Genomic DNA, 19,777 nt, shown 5'->3' with positions numbered 1-19,777 from the left:
AGCGAATATTTAGAAAAAAAATGCTGCTGCAATGGACATGATATACTGGTCATCTGAGAATACCAAGGCTCCGGGCAGAAAATATGTACAAAGACAGACCAGTGATGTCTGTGGCAGTGAAGAGGATGCGAAGCCTATCGCTGTGAAGCTAGTGAAGCTGGATATTCAATTTTCAAGTCCCTAAAAAAGTGAAAAACTATCCAGTACAATGCTATAAGACTTAATAACTCACAATGAGTGGCTGTCAAAGTAAGAGAAGAAGAAAAGAAATTCATATGTTACGACACAATGGACAGTGTCGTTGGACCAGGAAGGCAATTGTTGCGAACGTACCAGCAGTTCAGATCATCCAAACCTTGAACCCAGAATTTTTTCACTAACATGCGCTCCAGTATACACTGCAGGGAGTTTCCTGTCTCTGTTTTACACTTCTAACATAAACTGTCCTTTAGCATTTTAATTCTGTGGAGTCCCATTGGACTGTGGTATCTGTGTATTGTGTAAACTTTCCTCTTGTTTCTCTTACATATTTTGTGCTGTCAGCCCCGAATATACAGCTTTTTCCATTGATAAAAGTATTTCAGCATATGTGTCACAACAATTAGACATTTAAGGATTTACTGACAACAGAGTCGTTTGCCAAGCTACAGAATTGTGATTCTGTGTCGTATTCAGGTTTCAAACAGTAAAAATCCCTTTTATCCTCATGATTCAATGGAAAATGTATAAATTCAGTCCTGGCCTTTTGACAGCCTTTGCTCCACGACTTTATCTAGTAAAAGTGTTCAGCTGATAAACAACAGAAACACGGTTGCTCTGACACTTGGCCCTGGGTCTGCAGTCCTCATCTGCTGTCGTGAATGGATCACTGAAAATGGTGCTTTCTCAGACCTTTTTTTTTAAAGCCAATTTTTCTTAAAGGCAGACATTTAAATGACTGCTCTGATAATCCTCGGTCAGTGGGGGGGCCGATTGTCAGGGGGTGTCATCAAGCTAATGGTTTAGTAATTTGACAGTGGCTCGGTCAAACAGCATGGGAGCACATAAGAGTGATTTATCTTTTTCTTCGACTCCTTTTGATATCAAACTGTATGTGCACTTTGTACCAGTCTCCTTCTTGGTGTTTTCCCTTCCTGCATGCAATACTTTCTCACCATTGCTCTTGTCTGTTTTTCAATATTTTGTACATGCTTGTATTTTTCTGCCCCTGATGACTGCTTGCTGTCTTCTCTCTTCTCTCTTTCATCATCTCTCCGAGTTCCCAAAGAGAGATGGGCTTCTCTTCCTATCAGCTACTTTTAATTTATTTTATTTTTCCCTTTTTTTGCAATTTTGAGTGTCTCCCTATCATTCTGCCCCTTCATCTATATGTCTATATCTTTTCTGCATGAAACCGAGCCATACTAAATCTGAAAGCTTCAGATGATGAAGGCAGTATCAAAGTCTTACACTGTGACTAAGTTCCCTAGTCTGTAAATTTAGACTGTTCAACACTCAGTCTGTCAAATGTAATTGCTAACACACATATGTACTCAATAAAACAAATACCTGTTAATAAAATAAATAAAAAATGATAGGTTCAAAAACAGACACAGCTGTTGTTGCAGAGATGTCTCTCAGTGGACAGGAAGAAATAAGTTTAATGAAGAATCAACATCTTTTCTGTGTTTAATGCTTTCTTAGTTTTGATTAGTTCTTCATTTGGGTTTTGAGAGGAAAAAAAGATTGATGAGCTACTGAAGGGGCTTCACTTATATAAATTCTTAAATAGATTAATTCTATTAGTCCCGCAGGATGTTTTACAGTGTGTTTATGATGTGCCACACCTCTATTCGTGAGCACGTATTGTATGTGCGTAGCTTCAGTCACTTTGCTAAACCCTGCAAACAGAAACAAACAACAACTATCGAGTTGGGAAGATTAGTCTTTATGTCCAAAAAAAGATCCCAAAGGATTTTCCTTTCTTCTGTTTAGTCCTTTGATCAATCAAGGATTGACTCAGCAGCTGCAGTCTCAATCATTATTTTACAATCAATCATAAAAATGAACCTTTGGATGTATTTGGTATTTGGGGTCTCCTGACAGATTTCTGAACCACTCCAGAGAATTAGTACCTCCACAACTTTAAATCCATAATGCTTTTGCAATCATACATTACCTTATACAGTTCTGAAAAGGAAAGGCATCAGATTGCTTTGTAGGGCGGCTGTAGCTCAGGAGGAAGAGCAGTCACCCACCAATCGGAAGGTCGGTGGTTCAGTGGGTATGAATGTGTGTGAATGATTAGAAAGCACGTAGTTATGTGTATCTTAAGATGTGCTGTATGAGTGGGGTGAATGCAGCATGTAGTGAAGCGCTTTGAGTGGTCAGCTAGACTAGAAAAGCGCTATACAAGTACAAGTCCATTTACCATTTACCATTGACATTCCAGTGGCATTTCCAGGTAATCAAGTGGCTCTTGAGGCCTTAGGGATCTATGGCCCCAAGGCAATTCCTCATTTTCCAGGACAGTACTTTAGTTTTGACTACTTATGGCTATGTAAGAAGACCATGTTATAGATTTGCTGCATGAGTTTTCATTATTAACATTTTTGCAAATGCTTTTGAAATATTAATCTTTCAAAATGACCACAGACCACGAAACCTTCAGCTTCATCTTGCTTTGACTTTTCAGCTACTCAGGAGCACTGTAGAAATGAACATTCACTTTTCGTACCCTAACATCGACTTTATTGGTGAGCCAGTTATGTAAGGAGTCACGGTCACTATCTCTGTCTTTGGTGAGACAGTCAGGTTTTGCTGTACACAGGTGACACGGTGTAGATTCATAAAGCTTAAGAGAAGATTCACAGGCTTGAGATAAAGTAAATTTACTTTTACTAGCATGCTCTGATGAGTTGTTTCCTTATCCACACAGCCAGAACAAATTCCTCTTTGACTAACCAATAAAGGCTTAGTAAATGTTTAAATGGGAGGACGCCTGAGTTGAAAAGTTCACATTTTTACTGGAAAGTTTGATTTTTCTTAGACTTTTTGTCTGAACATAATACGTTGAAGTTTAAGATTCCAGCCCAAGAGTAAGTTTGCCCTCAGTTTATTCTTATTAAGGTTTCGGGGATAAAATCGTTTAACAGGCTTTATATTTAGTGACAGAAGAATCTGGCTTATCTTTTTTTGGCTTATCATTTACGAGACTCAGTGAGATGTTGCATCCCTCTGAGTCTTTTCTCTTCAATTTAGCAGATGTTGTTTAAACCATGTTTGAATCTGAGAAGAGATACAGAAGAGTGGGATCAGAGGAGGGGAAGAACATATACAGTGATGAGAAGAGCTGATAAATAGCCATACTGTGAGAGTAAGTGGAAGGGTTTTACTTGGGGATAAAAATGGACTTTCATTCATTTTCCATAAATCCTTTATCCTATTTAGGGGTGTTGGAGCCTATCTCAGTTGTCATCTAGCAAAAGGCAGAGTACACCCTGGATAGGTCACCAGTTCATCACAGAGACAACCGTGTACCCTCAGAGTCACACCCTTCGGTCAATTTAGACCCATCAAGTAACCTGACATACATGTTTTCGGGCTGTGCGAGGACACCCGATTCCCCAGAGAGAACCTACACATGCATACTGCATGTGTGAACCAGAAACTCTCTTGCTGTGAGACAACAGCGCTAACCACCACACCACCGTGGTGCCTGTGAATAGGAATTTGATTTGTTGCTTTTTGTATATTCAGGAAATCATCGTACTATAGAAGGTTTCACTCTCAGATGTCATTCAGATAGACTATTCTGAAAGAGATTACATGTTTCTAATTATTTTGTGTATGTATCCCAACATTACCACTCAAAACATTCAGGGCCCTTTGAAATTCACCAGTTATACAACACTATATTCTTACTGTGGAAGGGAAATTTGGATGAGTAATTATCTCCTGTCAAATTTCAGTTTGGTAAAATCCCCAAATTAGTACACTAAGGAAACAATACAGCAATGGGCAGACACTTAAAATGTTTAATTGTTAGGACTTAAAAATCCATTTTGCACACTTTTAGTTAAATTCCAATTTGTTTCTGGTGTATTGAAAACAAGATTTCTAGCTTTACTATCATTCGGAAGTTGCTTTAAAATTTTGCCTTTATCTTTAATACCACTGCTGTGCATACAGAGTTGGTCAGTAAATTTTAGTTGTGTAGTTTTGGCATGGATATCTTATTCAGACCTCACTGGAACAGACTTGTGCAACGCTATTACTTTATTGGATGGCAGTCATCTAGAGTACATGTTCTGTTGTCTCACTGATTCCTCATGTTCTACATGCCTCTGCCATGCCTGCAAAAGTATAAATCACTCTAGACCTTAGCCAGGAAATGGCAAATACTCTCTTGTGTAACTCATGGCTGTCAAGTTGTTGCTAAAACATACAATTGTTTTAAAGAACCCCCTCTAACAAACTCGCATCTGGGTCTGGAGTTTCCCTCCTTTCTCCCCGACTGCTCTCCCCTGGCCTGTCCTTAATCAACTTGCCTTTTGCAGGAACCAGTTCTATATTTAACCCAGTGTGGCACCTGGAGCTGATCTACTGTAGATGGTCTTTCCTACCTCCAAGGGTGGTGTAGAAGTGCAAATTCATTATATTCACCAGGGATTTTTTAGGTTTCCGGTGTGAGGTTATGTGTGCGTGTGTGTAAGGGAGAGAGAGAAAGAGAGAATGAGGGGAAAAAAGAAAGCTGCAAAGAAAGCATGTTTTCAAAGTTTAAACCACCCAGGATTTGGAAGTGTTGCTGGGCTTTAAAAAAAAAAAATTAAACAAGGAGCATCTGGACAATGGATGTGGAAAATATTTCATAGTCATTTGATTAATAATACACTTTTACTGTTTGACTTATTCTCTGTTTAAAAACTAATGTTGAATTCTTTCATGTGAATTTTCTGGGGGTTTTTTACATCTGGGGGGCATAATATGAAAAAAAATGTTCATGATAGTAAATATTTGGGTGTATGAAGTCACTACTAACTCAAAAGCTCAGGGGGAAAAAAATTACAATCTTAGCATTTTGTTTTGGGTCCTATATGTATTTGAGTCAGTGAGTCATTCAGAGTTGCAGGATAAACTGAAGTCCTCCTCTAATTGTTTCTCCATCCAACTTCAACTTCAGATTGCACAGTTGCTGCACCTTTGAAGTGGGAAGTTGAAATGCCTTTGCTCTTGATTTTTGCTCTACTATTTACACAAAATATAATCATTAGCTTTATAGTTCAGTTAATTGAGGAAATGAATATGTTAATAATGTAACTAGAAAATCTGACCTATAACTGGTATTTTTGAATATTTTACCAGTTGGAAAGAGGACAGTCTGATTTTCCGTTTATTGTTAAATGGACCAATACCTTTTTTTTATGATGACAATACATGACAGAGGAATTATGGTGAGTTTTCAATGGTGTTTTAACCGACCAGAGGCGGTTACGCTCTGTGAAAGATCAAGATTTGACTCTTAACAAGATTGTTCCTTAAATTGGGATCAGTAGCCTACCAGCTTACCATTGTCCAGCTGCAAACAAGGGAATTATAAACATATGAAAATAAAATCAACAATCAAGTATTTTTCTACATCTGTGACTCTGGGGTAGGGTCTGGGCTCTCAGACTGTTTACCATGTACACTTTCATACCATAATAAGGTGCTCCAAGGGTACTACAGATCTCAAAAGAGGCAGACCCCGGGGTGGAGTGGGGCCGAGTGGAGTTGTGTGGGTTGCTCCACTTAAATGATCCGATGGAACAGAGGTGTAAATTAATGGATGAGAAAAAGAGCTGCTGCAGTTCCTCTCTGTGACAAAATCATGTCACAGATATTTCATTAGACCTCAGGAAATTGTCAGCTTGCAGAAAAAATGGCACAGCACGTGTCCTTTTAATGGATTTTTATTACCACAGGCGCTGATTGTACAAATGTACATTTAAGAATTTACATAGACATCGCTTAAGCAGCTTACAGTTCAATTTGAGCTTCATTTGAAACATTTTTTGCCTTTTTAGTTGCGAACATTGAGACAGACACATTAGAGTTCACAATCTTCAAACATTGACAAACCTCAGCATGAGGCACACACTTTTCATGTCTTGTCCTCTAAGGAATAATTAATGTTTTTGTACCAAAGATTATGAACACTGCACTCTTTTTTTGCTTTCTCTAGAAGGTGCACCTGGTCACCTTTCCATGAGCAAATCTCTTTTTCTCACACAACTGAATACTTTATGCGGCACTCCAAAGTAACAGTTCACTGCTTTATGCATTTTAGGCAGCAACATGCACCTTTTTAAAATTCATATTCACTGAGCACACAATCAAAGCCCTATTCAGAGAGACTGAGAATATGCTTTTTCTCTCAAGGCCAGAAACACTCCCATATGATATAAGCAGATTAGTTATGGAAATTTCCTGGGAGACAGCATTGTATCATCTGGCCCACACAGAATGCATGAGAAATGTTTTTTTTTTTTCTTCCTGTTTTCAGTTTACTTGAATTCACTCAAATTTCAAGGTTCTTTGTTTCATTATTCTGACCAAGTGCCCATTATGCAGTGGAACAGACAACTGGAGCATCTGTTGAAGCTGAAACATAATTGGGTGACATTTAGTTTCTAAAACCATTAGTTTAGTCCAAATTGGGGTTGCCCGATAAGGCTGGCAAAACATTCTGGGTGTTGGGGAGAAAAAGTGTTTTTTTTCTATCCATGAATTCTAAAAATATTTTTATCTTGTTCTCCAGACAACTGGAGTTACACTCTCCTGATGCCAGACACACCGTAGTGCTTCGATGCCCAGACCAACCATCTGCCCTGTCCTGGTTCTCTGCCATGCACTCTGTCACATCGACACTGGCACAGGTCTGTCTTTAATGTGACTGATTATACAAGAAGCTCTCATCATCAGGGTACTGTTAGATGTGTCAGCGGCCATAATTCTGCTCCTCAGAACTGCTTTCAATGTTATGCATACTGAGTGATCATCTAGCCTTAAAACTGTCACCCCACCACAGCGGGCGCTGGCAGAGGTCATCCAGAATACATGCAAGACAGGGATTGCTGGCAGCAAAGAGATACGACACCTGGGATGGCTGGCAGGGAAGGTACGAGTGTGTCATTGTGTGTGTTCGTGTTTGTGTGTACTCCCTACAAAGGAGGAAAAAAACCTGTTCTATTTATTCAGTTACACTGCTGTCTTTCTTTTGGGAGCAAATACTGAGTCCCCAAGACCAACTGTTGGTCATAGGTTTTGTTTACATTACCTATATTTCATATTGACTTTGCTTGTTCCTGAATAACATAATATTTGATTTGAATATGTGTCTGTTAGTTTTTTTTAAACTTTTGTTATTTTATAACTTTAAATTTTTTTTAGCTTAATGGGTTCTGGTTTGCATGTCCTCTAGTAGTACAACACATTTGTTTTGTAAAGGTTAGGCTGAGCTAGCAGCGTGCTGCCCAAACATTTCGAAACAGCAGCAAATTAAGGCAGCGTCAAAGCCACCTGCCATAGAAAAGTTGAAAATTCAGTTATGAAATGAATTGGTTCATTAATATGTACTTTCTTACTCTTTTACTTATCATGAAAACTGTAAGATTTTCTGTTTTCCTGGCTGTTTGCATGCCAGATATGCGTAGGCTAAGTCTGTGTTTGTGTGTCAGAGAGGGGGTCTAGGAGATGGGGTCAGAATATGTTTGAATATTTGAAAAATAAACAAACAAATCCTTGTTTGTGTGTGTGTGTGTGTGTGTGTATGTGTGTGTGTACCTGTGGTGTCATGCATATTTGGGGTGTTATCTTTGTTTGGTGTATACACACATGGCCATATCTGTGAAATTCACATAAGTAAGCACACACTGAGCTAAAGCTTCACCTTCTCTTTCAAATACACTGAAACACCTGTGCAAACCCCCACATACACATCCATATCTGTCTTATGTAGTCCTCATGAATTTGACAATATTTGATCCTGCGAATGCGGTATAAAACTGTTACTTAGCAACATATTCTTATTATGTTAAAAAGATGACCCTTGGCCCTCTGAATCCCTCGGTATGATTGGTTGAAGCAGAACTTCAAAGAGGAGCTTAGGATTCCATGGCTCAGCTGCAGATAAGCTCTCGTAATGAGAATAGTTTTGGAGCATTGTCACATAGAATACACATTAAGTGTGAGTGTGTGAGAGAGAGAGAGGTTTGTAGAGATGAGTTGGTGAGGGGGGAACGGCAAAGCAAATACATAAAAAGTGTACCTGTATCTGTAAACCAGCTACATTTATTTTTAACTCATTCCCTGCTGGGTGCACAATAGTAAATCTGCGCAATTTCTGCAGTGGACCCGACACAGGCTCTTTTACACATGAAGCACACATATACACCAGGCTTTTCTCTGATTTCCGTAAAGATAAAGAGGCACTTCACATTATGCAGCATTAAATAAATTAAATTCAAATTGAGTCACCTGGTGGGAGTAATTGCTTAGCTGATTTGCTGAAATCCTTTTAAAATTTTAGCAGTCGCTTGTTCACTTTAAGTTAATCATCTATACACCTATTAGTAATGTTTTTGTGCTGGTCAGTGATGCGTTTGTGCTCTGCAACCACTGATACAGGTATAAATTTCATGCAGTCGATTTTGAGGTGTGTTTCATTGTTTGTTTCATTCACATTAAATTTTGTTGTTATAAAATTACATTTGTTATTATTATTTGGCACTATTAACAAAAAGAAAAGAAAATTAATTCAAATATATTGAATATTACACTGTCTGAAATAAACATATACTATACAAATGCAATTGCCAGCAAGATGATTCAACCCCATCTGCATGGGGAATCCGAAGAGGGTTGAGTTATTTTGCTGGCAACTGTACGAAACCCCACCACCGCACAGCTGTAGGATTTCCTTTATTGAGCTGATAAGCCTACCGATTAGTATAGCCATTTTAATGAGAAAGTATCAAACTGAGTGGAAGAAACAATTCTACACTAGAACGACACCAGAAAAAAAATGGTGCAACTCGAGCAATTTTTGCTTTTCCCAACTCAGAAAAAGTCCATTTAAAAAGTAACTGACCTGAACAGCCGCCACTCTTTTTTTTTTTAAATTGTATCTTTATTTTCATTTGAATTGCAAAATTACCCCCATTACCCAGCAAATGGGTTGATGGTTGCAGCTGTTCTTTTCTCATTGTTTTTCTGTTTGTACTGCAGACAGAGAGTGAGAAGCAGTGTTGGAAGCCGGTGCTGGTGGTGGTGACGGAGAAGGATCTGTTGCTGTTCAACAGTTTGCCACGAGGCAAGGAGGCCTGGCATAGCCCTGCACACACTTTTCCCCTCTTAGCAACACGGTAGGCTCCCGATATAAAGACTTCACAAAGAATTGCAGTATACTTACTGCGTATGGAGACTGGAATTTTCATCTTACAATGATTCTTAATTCAATATATTTAAAAACAGATTTACTAGTTAAATTCTGTGTAATGATAACAAACATCTTGTTCTCTATCTACATGTCTTTACATTTCTGTAGACTGGTCCACTCTGGCCCTGACCGGGGGTCACCTAGCTCCGGCACAGAGCTTTTCTTTGCCACTCGGACTGGCACGCGACTCGGAATCGAGACTCACCTTTTCAGGGCTGAGACCACCAAGGATCTGTCCCTGTGGAGTAGACACATAGTAAATGGATGTCACGCATCAGCTGAGATGATCAAAGAAGTCACAACGAGTGAGTCCAGTTGCATAAAACATTCAAATTTGATACTTCTTTAGTAATGGTATGTGATACATTCATAGAATCCTACACATTCAGACCATACAGAGACAGGACGAGCATGTATCTATGAAAAGAACAGTGTGCTGCACATGTTATAGTGCCGGATGATGCTGCAGTGAAAAGCTCTGCCTTAGGTCAAGCAGGTCTAAAACCCTTATATAAAGCAGTTTGTACAGTACACATGCAAGCACAGACTACCAAAACCACTGAGACAGAAAAGGTCTTGTATATAATTTGACAGCCATATGGACGATGTTAACAAAACACTTGCTATTTATAGAAAGGAATGCTATTCTAGTATATGTGTGTGCGCAGTGTTTGGCATTGAGTATTGGTCATTTGGGAATTCCAGTATAATAACCCCTACCCTCTTTCACGAGCCACCACCGTCCCTCCCGCTTGGCCTCCCTGTCTCTCAAAGCATAAAATGTCCTGGGAACTGCTTTTCTCCCCTGGGTCCCCCTCCTTTCTCCGTGTGCTAAATTAAGTTTCACCTCAGATTTTTTTCTTATATCTGTTAGACAGCATGCAAGGCACAATACACAACCTCAAAGCTGCGTCCTTGTCGTCGGTGTAGTTTCTGCATCATTTATCACCACACCCTTGTTAGAACTTTTCTAAAGTGTCTCTGCACCCAGGGGCACCCAGGGTGTAGATTTCAAGCAGTAATTAGCATGAGAAGGCTTCATTCACATCGAAACAGATGGATTTAAATTGAAAAACTTTGAGATTAGTTGCGAAAGACAGATTTGGAATAGCATGCAAGTTAACACTGAAATGTTAATGTTTTAGGAACATCTGTTTTAATCCCATGATGAAACGCTGTCTGACTGTTGCACAACACGCTGTAACTTATAACTGTTGCAATGCTATCAACAGACAAAGTTAAACAACCTGCTCAATTGAAGTATAAGCACACATGTGAATGTGTTTTCTTCTGCTGTAGAGCATCAAATTAGCAATTCATTCAGCAGCTGTTAAGACGTTTCACTCACTGTTCATGTTTAGACCTCCTGGTGATACAAGGTGTTTTGGTTTCGCCAAAATGAACAAGAGTCATTCTTTTGGAACTGTGAATATATACAATTCTATGCCTGTCCATTTAACAGTTTTTCATATTGTTAGACTGGACTAAAGGTGAGATTGACCAGAGCATCACTGCCATTTAGTGCCATTGCTAGAAATGTTTCTTATAGCAGCTTCAGTTTTATACTGTGATTCTGATGTAGAATACAGGTCAGTCTAGAGGCTAAAGCAATTCTTTAATAATGCATATATTCTAATGTTTGTGGCCCACAGTTTTTATTTCTGTCTAACTTGAATCCCATAACTTTTCTCAAACACTGATGTAAGCTCCATTTCCTCACTTTCCTAGTATGGAAATAGGAAAGTAATTTACACTTCCTTGAGAAGTAGTGTGGTACTGCATACAAAGTGCATTCACTCATATTTCAGCAGTTGCCACTTGAAGAGTCATTACACTGACCTTGTCAGCTTCTGATCAGTGTAACATCCTAAATTGTGATGTTTTATTCACTGTCAGAGCTTATGATGAAGATTTTCTATAAAGATAGATTAACTTTAGGTCACTCACCAGCCACAGGCCATTCTTTGGGGATTTTAAAAGGGGAAAGTAATTTGTTCAGCTCTGAAAATCAAATTTCACCGGCACTTGGCCTGCTGTCATTTCTGATATAATGTCTTAGGTGACTTTTTTTCTGAGGTCATACCAATATGTGCATCAGTAAGCAGCATAAGGCACTTGCATGCCTTATACTGGTTGAAAAACTGATCGTATGTACTGCTGATCTTCATATAAAAAAAAAAACTGAAGTCACACAGCTTTGTCCTCTTAAAAGAAAGCTGACAATATTCTTGAATACTCTGATACAACTTTTGCTAAATATAAGCAATGGTTTGTTTAGTTCAGCATTAAAGGTGGAAAAAGGAAGAAAAGCCTGTCTGTCTGCATCCAAAGGTATAAACCATTGAACCATCGCCTTCTCAAGCTGAAAAAAAACAAACAAAACATGATATGTCTGATTGTTTGATCTGCAGAAAAGCAAAGCAAAACCTCAACTTCATTGTTTTTTTGTTTTTTTATCAGGATGTGTGTGTCGTGATGGTCTTTAAGTTAATTAACCAACACACTGAGAACCCCCCAGCTAAACCAATCTTGTTGCGAGACTGTTTTCTGAACTGCTGTTTCAAAAGGTCAGAAATAAACTTTGAAGCACAGATTCAAACCATTAGTTTATTTTCGCTTTCAAATGTGGCTGTTTAAAGTCATAAATTTAACATCTTCTTCTTGAACTTCTCACTAACGTTGTCTAATTGACAGCTGTGAAACTTGTTTAATTGCATTTGAGGTCAATTGGGTCATCTTAGGCAATAGATAAACAGCTTAATGACTTGGAGTACTTTCAAAAGCAAATTACCACAGCGGTTGTGGGAAATTGATCTATTAGCCTGCTGTGACACTTGAAGTTGGGTGCTGCTTCAAAATATGGAGTACTTTTTTTCCCTTCCTAATGACTTACAAGTTTAAGACAAATGGTAGTGGAAAAACTTTTGCCCTATAATAACCTTTTGGTATTTACACTTGCTGTTGTGCTAACAGAGGTAGTGTCTCGTCCTCTCTCACTATCCCCGTCCTTCCCTGAATCATTCATTTGCTCTGTTATCACTTTCTTTTCCGCTCACCATCCGGCAGAAAGAAGGGCCTTTGTTGCAGCCTGAAAAGCTCCTTTATGTGTAGGTGTATCCTGGTGGGAAACCCTGCTTTCCCTATAGACTAACATTCTCGGGTAGGAGAGTACAGTTTCAGGTATATTATTCTTTTCTGAATCCAGCTGTACAGTAAGATTTGGCTGTTTTTGGCCACTCTCAGACCCAACGCATCAGCAAGATTTTGCTTGTTGAACTAATCCCCTCTTTTTAAAAATAGATGCATTAACATAATACTAGCTAAATCAGCAATAGCATAAATATATCACATGCAGCAAGTTGGTGGAAACATGACAGAGGGAGCTTTTATAATGCTGTACACTTCCATAAATGTAGCATGATGCAACTAGTCACATTGACATAACAATTAGTTGTTTTATAAGTGGTGTGTTGTGATTTGATTTTTTTGATAGTTAAAGATATGAAAACAATCTCTGAGTAAGATTTCAAGGATGTAAAATTTAGAATTTTGTCATGATGCAAAGAATTGTGAGCATTAAGAACAATAATTCATTACCAAATTTTTGTTGTAAAGTTTCAGATAGCACTCAGCAAAAACAAACTAATCAACTAATAGAAGCTGGCCTTGCCAGGAGACTGACCATTAGTAGCGCTGCAGCTACAGTTCAGGCTCTGACTATGTGATTGTTGTCCCCGGTGGCTTCTGGAATCCTACATTCAGGTGCTAATTAGTATACTGTTTTATGGCCGACAACTGCTGCTAACTGGCAATCAGCTTAATAGCAGCTACTGTAATTGTGAAAACGTCATTTCAGAGTGAATATACTTATTATTTTGTCTCCCTGCTGAGACATGAAGTGGGCGAGAAAGTCATTTTAGATCAATGTTATTTTTAAACATATGCAGGAAATCTGTTTAACGTGCCTTTCTATGATATCTTACTTTTGTGCGACATGCAAATCATCTACTACCCAATGCAGTGTAAATTAAATTTACAAATCTATGTAAGATGTGTGTGTTTGTGTGGTTATCGTTTACGCAGTCTCCGACATTAATTTAAGTCGCCTTTAGATTAAAAGCTGATTTGGGTGTATAGGTAAGTTGGCAAGGTTTAGCTGACGTTGTGGAAGCAGACAGAAGATTCCCCCGTTAGTTAGACAGAACAGACTGAAGCATGTAATGTGCTGTGATCGTACACATACGTTTAAATGAACACAGGCATCAATATTCTGTAGACCTTTGAGAGAAGACGCCTTCTTTGATAAGTATTTCAATTTCTCTTTCATATGGCAGCAAAATTGAAAATATTATATCTTTTGCGACTAGTGGGGAAACATTTCAGAGTGTACACACTCCTCTCTGTCCATGCTGCTCACACAGACAATATCTTAATCAGGCTTTAAACAAACAATGGGGAGAGAACAACTCGATTTTTGTCTCTATGTCAAAGTCACCGCTCTGTAAATCAGATGTCATTGAGAGAGGAGCTTATGCTGAAAATAAAGTTTTCAGCGTGCAGCCCTTCATGTCTGCTTGGAGGGTGAGGAGAGCATTTCACTCAAAGTAAGAACACAAAGAAGACCACATGTACCAAGATCACACTGTGTGGGGATCAGACAGAGCTGATAGTGGTTGAGCTTAAATTGGGAGATTTGATATATGATGGTAGGCCACGCTCAGCTTTCAGGCAGACTCCTGCTGGGAAAAGAGGAGAAAGAGCTAGAAAAAAAGTGATGAGAATTGTTCTAAATCAGAGAAACAACTCTCTGCCTTCAGAGAGATCTCCAGTTGAAGAGCAGAGTGTGTCACTGCAAATGGTAATGTATTATACAAGTACATACAACAGACATTGGACAGTAAGTCCCATATATGCCACTTCAATGCCACTTCATGCTGAATGAGATTAATATGCATTAATACGAGAAGATTTGTTCACTAGCAGCTAAACAAAAAACAAATATTTTGTATCTTCCAGGTTGCCTATACAGGAGTCAGGAGTGCCGGCTGGTGATCCACTACGAGCAGGGTTTCTCTGTGCTTGCTGAGCAGAAAATAGGAGATGGGGAAGATGGAGAGGAGAGAGTAGTAAACACTTCTATCAAGCCCCAAGTGCTCCTCTCCTACCCCTTTGAAAAACTAAAGATGTCCTCAGACGACGGAGTACGCATGCTCCTCTTGGACTTTGGAGGGAAGGAGGGGGAGATTGTAAGTGTTCAAAAATTATGTTTTGACATATAAAACTGTTACAAGGGATCATCTGACAAGAGCCCAGTAGTCCTAATGATCCACTAAAAGCAAACGGGCCGAGAAAGCAGTGCATTTCAGAACTATTGTAAGTGAATGTCCTGTTCAGCATTCATTTCTTTAGGTCAAACTTTGGCTGATTTCAATATGTGAAAAAACTAAACAAAAGTGTTTAGTTACAGCACAAAGATTTGTTGTATTTCTAAAGAATAAGTGAGTACAGCAAGGACCGCAAGGATGCTTCCAAGTGATTTAACTTGAGCAGCCAATCACGGCATGTTCAGTGCAGATGATTATAGAAGTGTGACAGAATCATCAGTGATCCGCAATCAATGAATCACATTGTTACGTGTCACTTTGTCCATGAAGAAGAAGAACACTACTCTAAAGGATTTATGGGCTGCGGTGTTGTATAGAATTGAGTTTTCATTGTGTAGTTTATAAAATATTTAAGCTCCAACATGAAAATGCGAGAGCAAGCTGCAATCATAAATCCATCTGCTCCTCCAACTGCACTGATAGCACACGGGTTTATCAATAAACAGCACAGTGGTCAGGGCCACAGTTTGTTCTTTTTGAGATCAGCTGCAGTGACCAGATCAATGGGTTAATGTTAGGTTAATGTCTACACGTTAGCAATAAGATTTCTTTGGAAAAACAAAAACCCTCAGTAACCATTAAACAACGAAACATAATAAATGAGAAACTTTTTAAAATCTTATTATTTCGGCTTTAGAACTCTCTTGGTTTGTTATTTGGGTATTATGCCCTTTAGTTCATACTGATGGGGGGGGGGGGGGGACGACAAAGCATTATCATGCTTACTTTTGACGTCATGTACAGCTTGGACCGTCTCCCCAGAGACCTCATAAATCATTCTGGGAAATATAGACACAAACAGCAATACAAGTGTATGAAACACAAAGAAGTAAAGTGGTACAACCCAAGTTAAATTACAAAACTAACCCCTGAAGTGAAATAAATACTTCGATCTTGCAAGTTTGAGCGTGGAGGTGTCTTTGAAATATAGCCTGTCACTCACTGTAACTCTCTTAATCTGTTTACACCATTCAACAGCTCAGTTAATATCACTGTAAAATGTCACTTCGCTTGTGTTCAGGGGAGCAGATCCAAAATAATCAGGACTTAGTTTTTAGCCTGTTGTTCTATGATATTTTTTTTCATTGTTTATTTTGTTTTTTACCCTGCTGAAGTTGAAATGAACTCACTCCAGCAGATAATTTATTACCTTCTGTTTCCCTCAATTAAACAATTTTAGCCAGACCAAAAACCAACATTACTGTTTTATCATTCATAAGATATAGCATTGCTACTGTAGGCTGGAAAAAAAGGGATTTTGAAAACTAACATATGGACTCTAAGCTTATTGGATTTAAGCATTGGAAACCAAGGTGTTTTATATGAATGCCTCAAACTGTTCTGACAGTCCTCCTACATCTTTGTGTAAAACTCCAGACAGAAACAGTCATGTTTGATTGCGCTGCCCATACTGAATGCAAATAAGAGAAGACTTCTGAGCTTTGATTTAAAACCCTCTCTTGGCTCCTTGAACAGAACACATTTTGGTGTCTGTAGTATATCTGAATCCTAGCATAGCTACAGGACTTTATAAGCAATCCCATGGTACTTGTGAATGCCGCTGGTGGCTCATTAGCTCAACGTTTCAAGTCAGCTGAGCTTTTTTTTTTTTTTTTCAAAGTGTTGACTATGCTGTCACCTTGTCAGGAACTATAGTTGTCTAATTTAGTCATAGTCCATGCTGAGGTATCCATACAGGAAATGTATTATAGCTCGGGGAGATTTACGACTTCTGTTTCACAGGTACAGCGTTTGCTGGATATGAGGTAGCCTTTGTAAATGTCCGTTTTTGTCTTAACTATGAACAAATAAAACAGGGTTTTCACTGTGGATTTATGAGTTGAATATCTCTATTGGCTTTAGGCTTTTGAAGCAGGATATGAGTCATCGTACCAATGAAATGACTCAGTCAATGAACAGAGCTGAGTTCATAGTGTGGTGTTTGTGTGTATACAGTGCTCAGCTCCACCTAACTCCACCTAATCCTATCCACATGGCAAACTATTTACAGAGGAGTTAGCTTTGAGTATATTTTTTTTATAGTTTTATACAGTCCTAGTTAGATGTGGTATACCTGGATTGTACAGTGCAGAGTATAGAAAATCTTTAGAAAAAATGAAAGCAAATCAGTTGTTATAATCACACTATTTTTGATAAAATGTTCAGTTATTGAACAGCAACATGAGATCCTTTTATATAGTTAAATAAAAACGTCTCTCAGACACACATCAAACAAAGCAATAAAAAGCAATTAGCTTAATGATCCCTGTTCACATCACATCCTGGAGAGTACAAGGCAATCCGTAAAGATATTGAAATCCTTGTTTAAATAGATTGTAACATTATTAAGAAGTTTCACAACCGTGAAACTATTAAGATGTGTTTGGGACAAGATGAGACATCTGAAGAGCTTAACGCTGAGCTGGAGCAAACTGTAGTTTTGTTTCCAACCTGCACCGTCTACTGTACCCTAAACAAAGTAGAGCTCCGTGGGGGGCCAAGAAAAGCATAATCTGTGAACAAAGGAAAACACAATGGAGCTCACTGGGAATGCAGTGTGTCAGTTTCTTCATAGGGGACGAAATAAAGACGAGGAATAAGGGAGGACCTAAGCTACACTATAACATGGTGGTGTTACTATTGTGCTGTGGGACTGCGCTACTGCCTCTGGCACTTGAGCTTTGAATGTATCAAAGGTCCAGGGCTGTGTGCTTCACAGTGTCTTCCGCTTCCTAACATCTCGTCAGTTTTTTCTGTTCTTTACATCATATCCTCTTCTCGACATGTTTTGCTCAAATTTTTAATTTTGGTGTTTTCACTTCTTCCTCCAGCAACTGGACCTCCACTCCTGTCCGAAGCCGATTGTCTTCATCCTCCACTCCTTCCTCTCTGCTAAGATATCCCGCCTGGGTCTTGTGGCCTGATCATCAGACTAAAGGGACATTTCACCACCTTTGAAAACAAACCCACCTTTTTTTCTTCATCTGTCTGCAGCCAGCATGCAGTACACCACCTCAAACTCCTGGAGCTGGAAACCCAGGCTAAATGAATGTAGCCTCTGTCTGGAAATTGAGCTTTTTGGGGTCTCTATGTTGAAGAAATCAACTGAGATTGCTTTGGTCATGCTCTCGACAGATTTTTGGGCAGTTAGAAGACCTCTATTAGTCCTGCAAGGTCTCGAATGTTGACTGGAGAATCACAGTGGAAAACATGGAATGGACTAGATGCAGTAGAATGACACAGACTGACAGAAGAGGATTGGGCATTATCGTCACGTCCAGGATGGAAAGGACTGGCCATGTGTGGCAGGATTGAGATGAATTCACTTTTAATTCAATCAAGATGTAATGGCAACCTGCCTTCCACTTACCATTTATATAATTTATTTGCCATTAGCTCCAAAAGGACATTCTGAATTTCACTCATCATTTTTCCTCCTCTAGCACTTGACACACTGTGGAAAAACTTTACGCATTTGTCTTTATTAGAGTCTCCTGAGATGTCTCGTTAGCAGTGTCAGCATTCATCATCCAAGCCAGGGGGCACATTTTCCCACAATGTGACAGCTTGTTCAAATTCGAAATGTCACAGTATTCTTTTAACAGCTTGCGTATGATGACCATAGTGTGGTTAGGTTATTTCAATATTAGACCTGAAAACGATCTGACAATTTCATGCACATGGAATATTATGACAAGGACCTAAGGATGCATACAGTTGTAGTATCCCAACATGTGGCTTAAATAAGCCATTCAGCATACTTAAAATAATACAAATCTAAATCAACAGTTTCATATTTTAGTCAAATATTCTTTTGTCACTTTCTCAATCAGCATTACATAACGCTTCAGTATATGACATGTATACCCTCCCATAGTTTGGGATCAGTTTGCCCCAAGTATGTTCGTGGAGTAGACGGAACTGTTTTCATATGCCTGTAGCATAGCCCTGCTGAATGACTGGCAGCCTGGGGAAAGAGCTTGCTCGTTTCTGTGTTGTTTGTCTATTTTTAAGAAGTATGTGGCTTTCACAAGACAGGGACACTACAAAAACTTAATCTGGATAGCATGTGTTGTATTCTGTAAATTAGATTACCAAATTATTGTTAACATAACCCAGCCTTAAACACATTCCGCATTGAAATTCAGCTTACAGTAGAATGCAAGAGAAATATTTAAATATATTTATATAATAGTAAAGCACAGACAGGAACTTGAGCACTTTAATTTCAGTGTAGAAGGGTACTTATCCTTCACTTATTGATTTTAGCTAGCTTCCAGTTACAACTAACATTTTATTCTCGGCCAAAAATACATTCATTAAACCCAATCAACATTGTAATTAGTGGAATAAAACATTTAAGGTTTAATAATGGCCCACTGACCGAGAACCCACAAGATATTAATGTCCAGCATATGTTTTTCTGCTTCACTTTAAATTATACTGTAAAAGACAAAGCACTATTTCAGTCATAATTGGCTGTTACACTTTGAACAAACAAGTCCTTGTAAGTCTTGACCAGAGTCACAGTGGTAAATGATTGTCCCGTTTTCTCTTCAGCACAGTTATTTGGTCTGGGATGAAAGTCTAATTTGGGTGAAACCTCGTAGACTATGTGCAAAAGGTTTGGGGTTTAATTTAATTTGAATAATTCAAACTTTGACTCTCATATAGCCATGTTTCTGATGATGAATAGAATTATGATAACAATAGTTATAATAAAAACACTATATCATTAATAATTTACTCCATTTCATATAGAGATTATGATAATGTATAGTGTATACACTATACTGTTGTACTTATTTATTTCATAGATAAGAACATTGCATATTTTATTGATACATTGACCTCCAAACTAGAAATATTTCCCGTTTTCATTTCAAATATCTGGTCACTTCAATTTAACTTGCAGGCCCTGTAAAATCATGACCTA

At 38.6% G+C, this 19,777-nt stretch overlaps 1 protein-coding gene across 1 annotated transcript in view; it reads left to right on the top strand.

Moving 5' to 3' along the window:
- sntb1 (syntrophin, basic 1) overlaps window positions 1-19,247 on the top strand; it is a 33,265-nt gene extending 14,018 nt beyond the window's left edge. The window contains exons 3-8 of the mRNA XM_072394620.1: window positions 6,779-6,896; window positions 7,049-7,138; window positions 9,247-9,383; window positions 9,566-9,762; window positions 14,474-14,703; window positions 17,673-19,247. Coding sequence (XP_072250721.1) covers window positions 6,779-6,896; window positions 7,049-7,138; window positions 9,247-9,383; window positions 9,566-9,762; window positions 14,474-14,703; window positions 17,673-17,765 — 865 coding nt within the window. The 3' untranslated portion in view covers window positions 17,766-19,247. The remainder of the gene's footprint in view (window positions 1-6,778; window positions 6,897-7,048; window positions 7,139-9,246; window positions 9,384-9,565; window positions 9,763-14,473; window positions 14,704-17,672) is intronic.
- Window positions 19,248-19,777: the final 530 nt, after the last annotated feature.

Source organism: Leuresthes tenuis, unplaced genomic scaffold, assembly GCF_036924035.1.
Source record: "Leuresthes tenuis unplaced genomic scaffold, fLeuTen1.0.hap1 SCAF_10, whole genome shotgun sequence".
Lineage (NCBI taxonomy): Eukaryota > Metazoa > Chordata > Actinopteri > Atheriniformes > Atherinopsidae > Leuresthes > Leuresthes tenuis.
The sequence above is the reverse complement of the archived record's forward strand: the minus strand, read 5'-3'. Positions and strand labels throughout refer to the sequence as shown.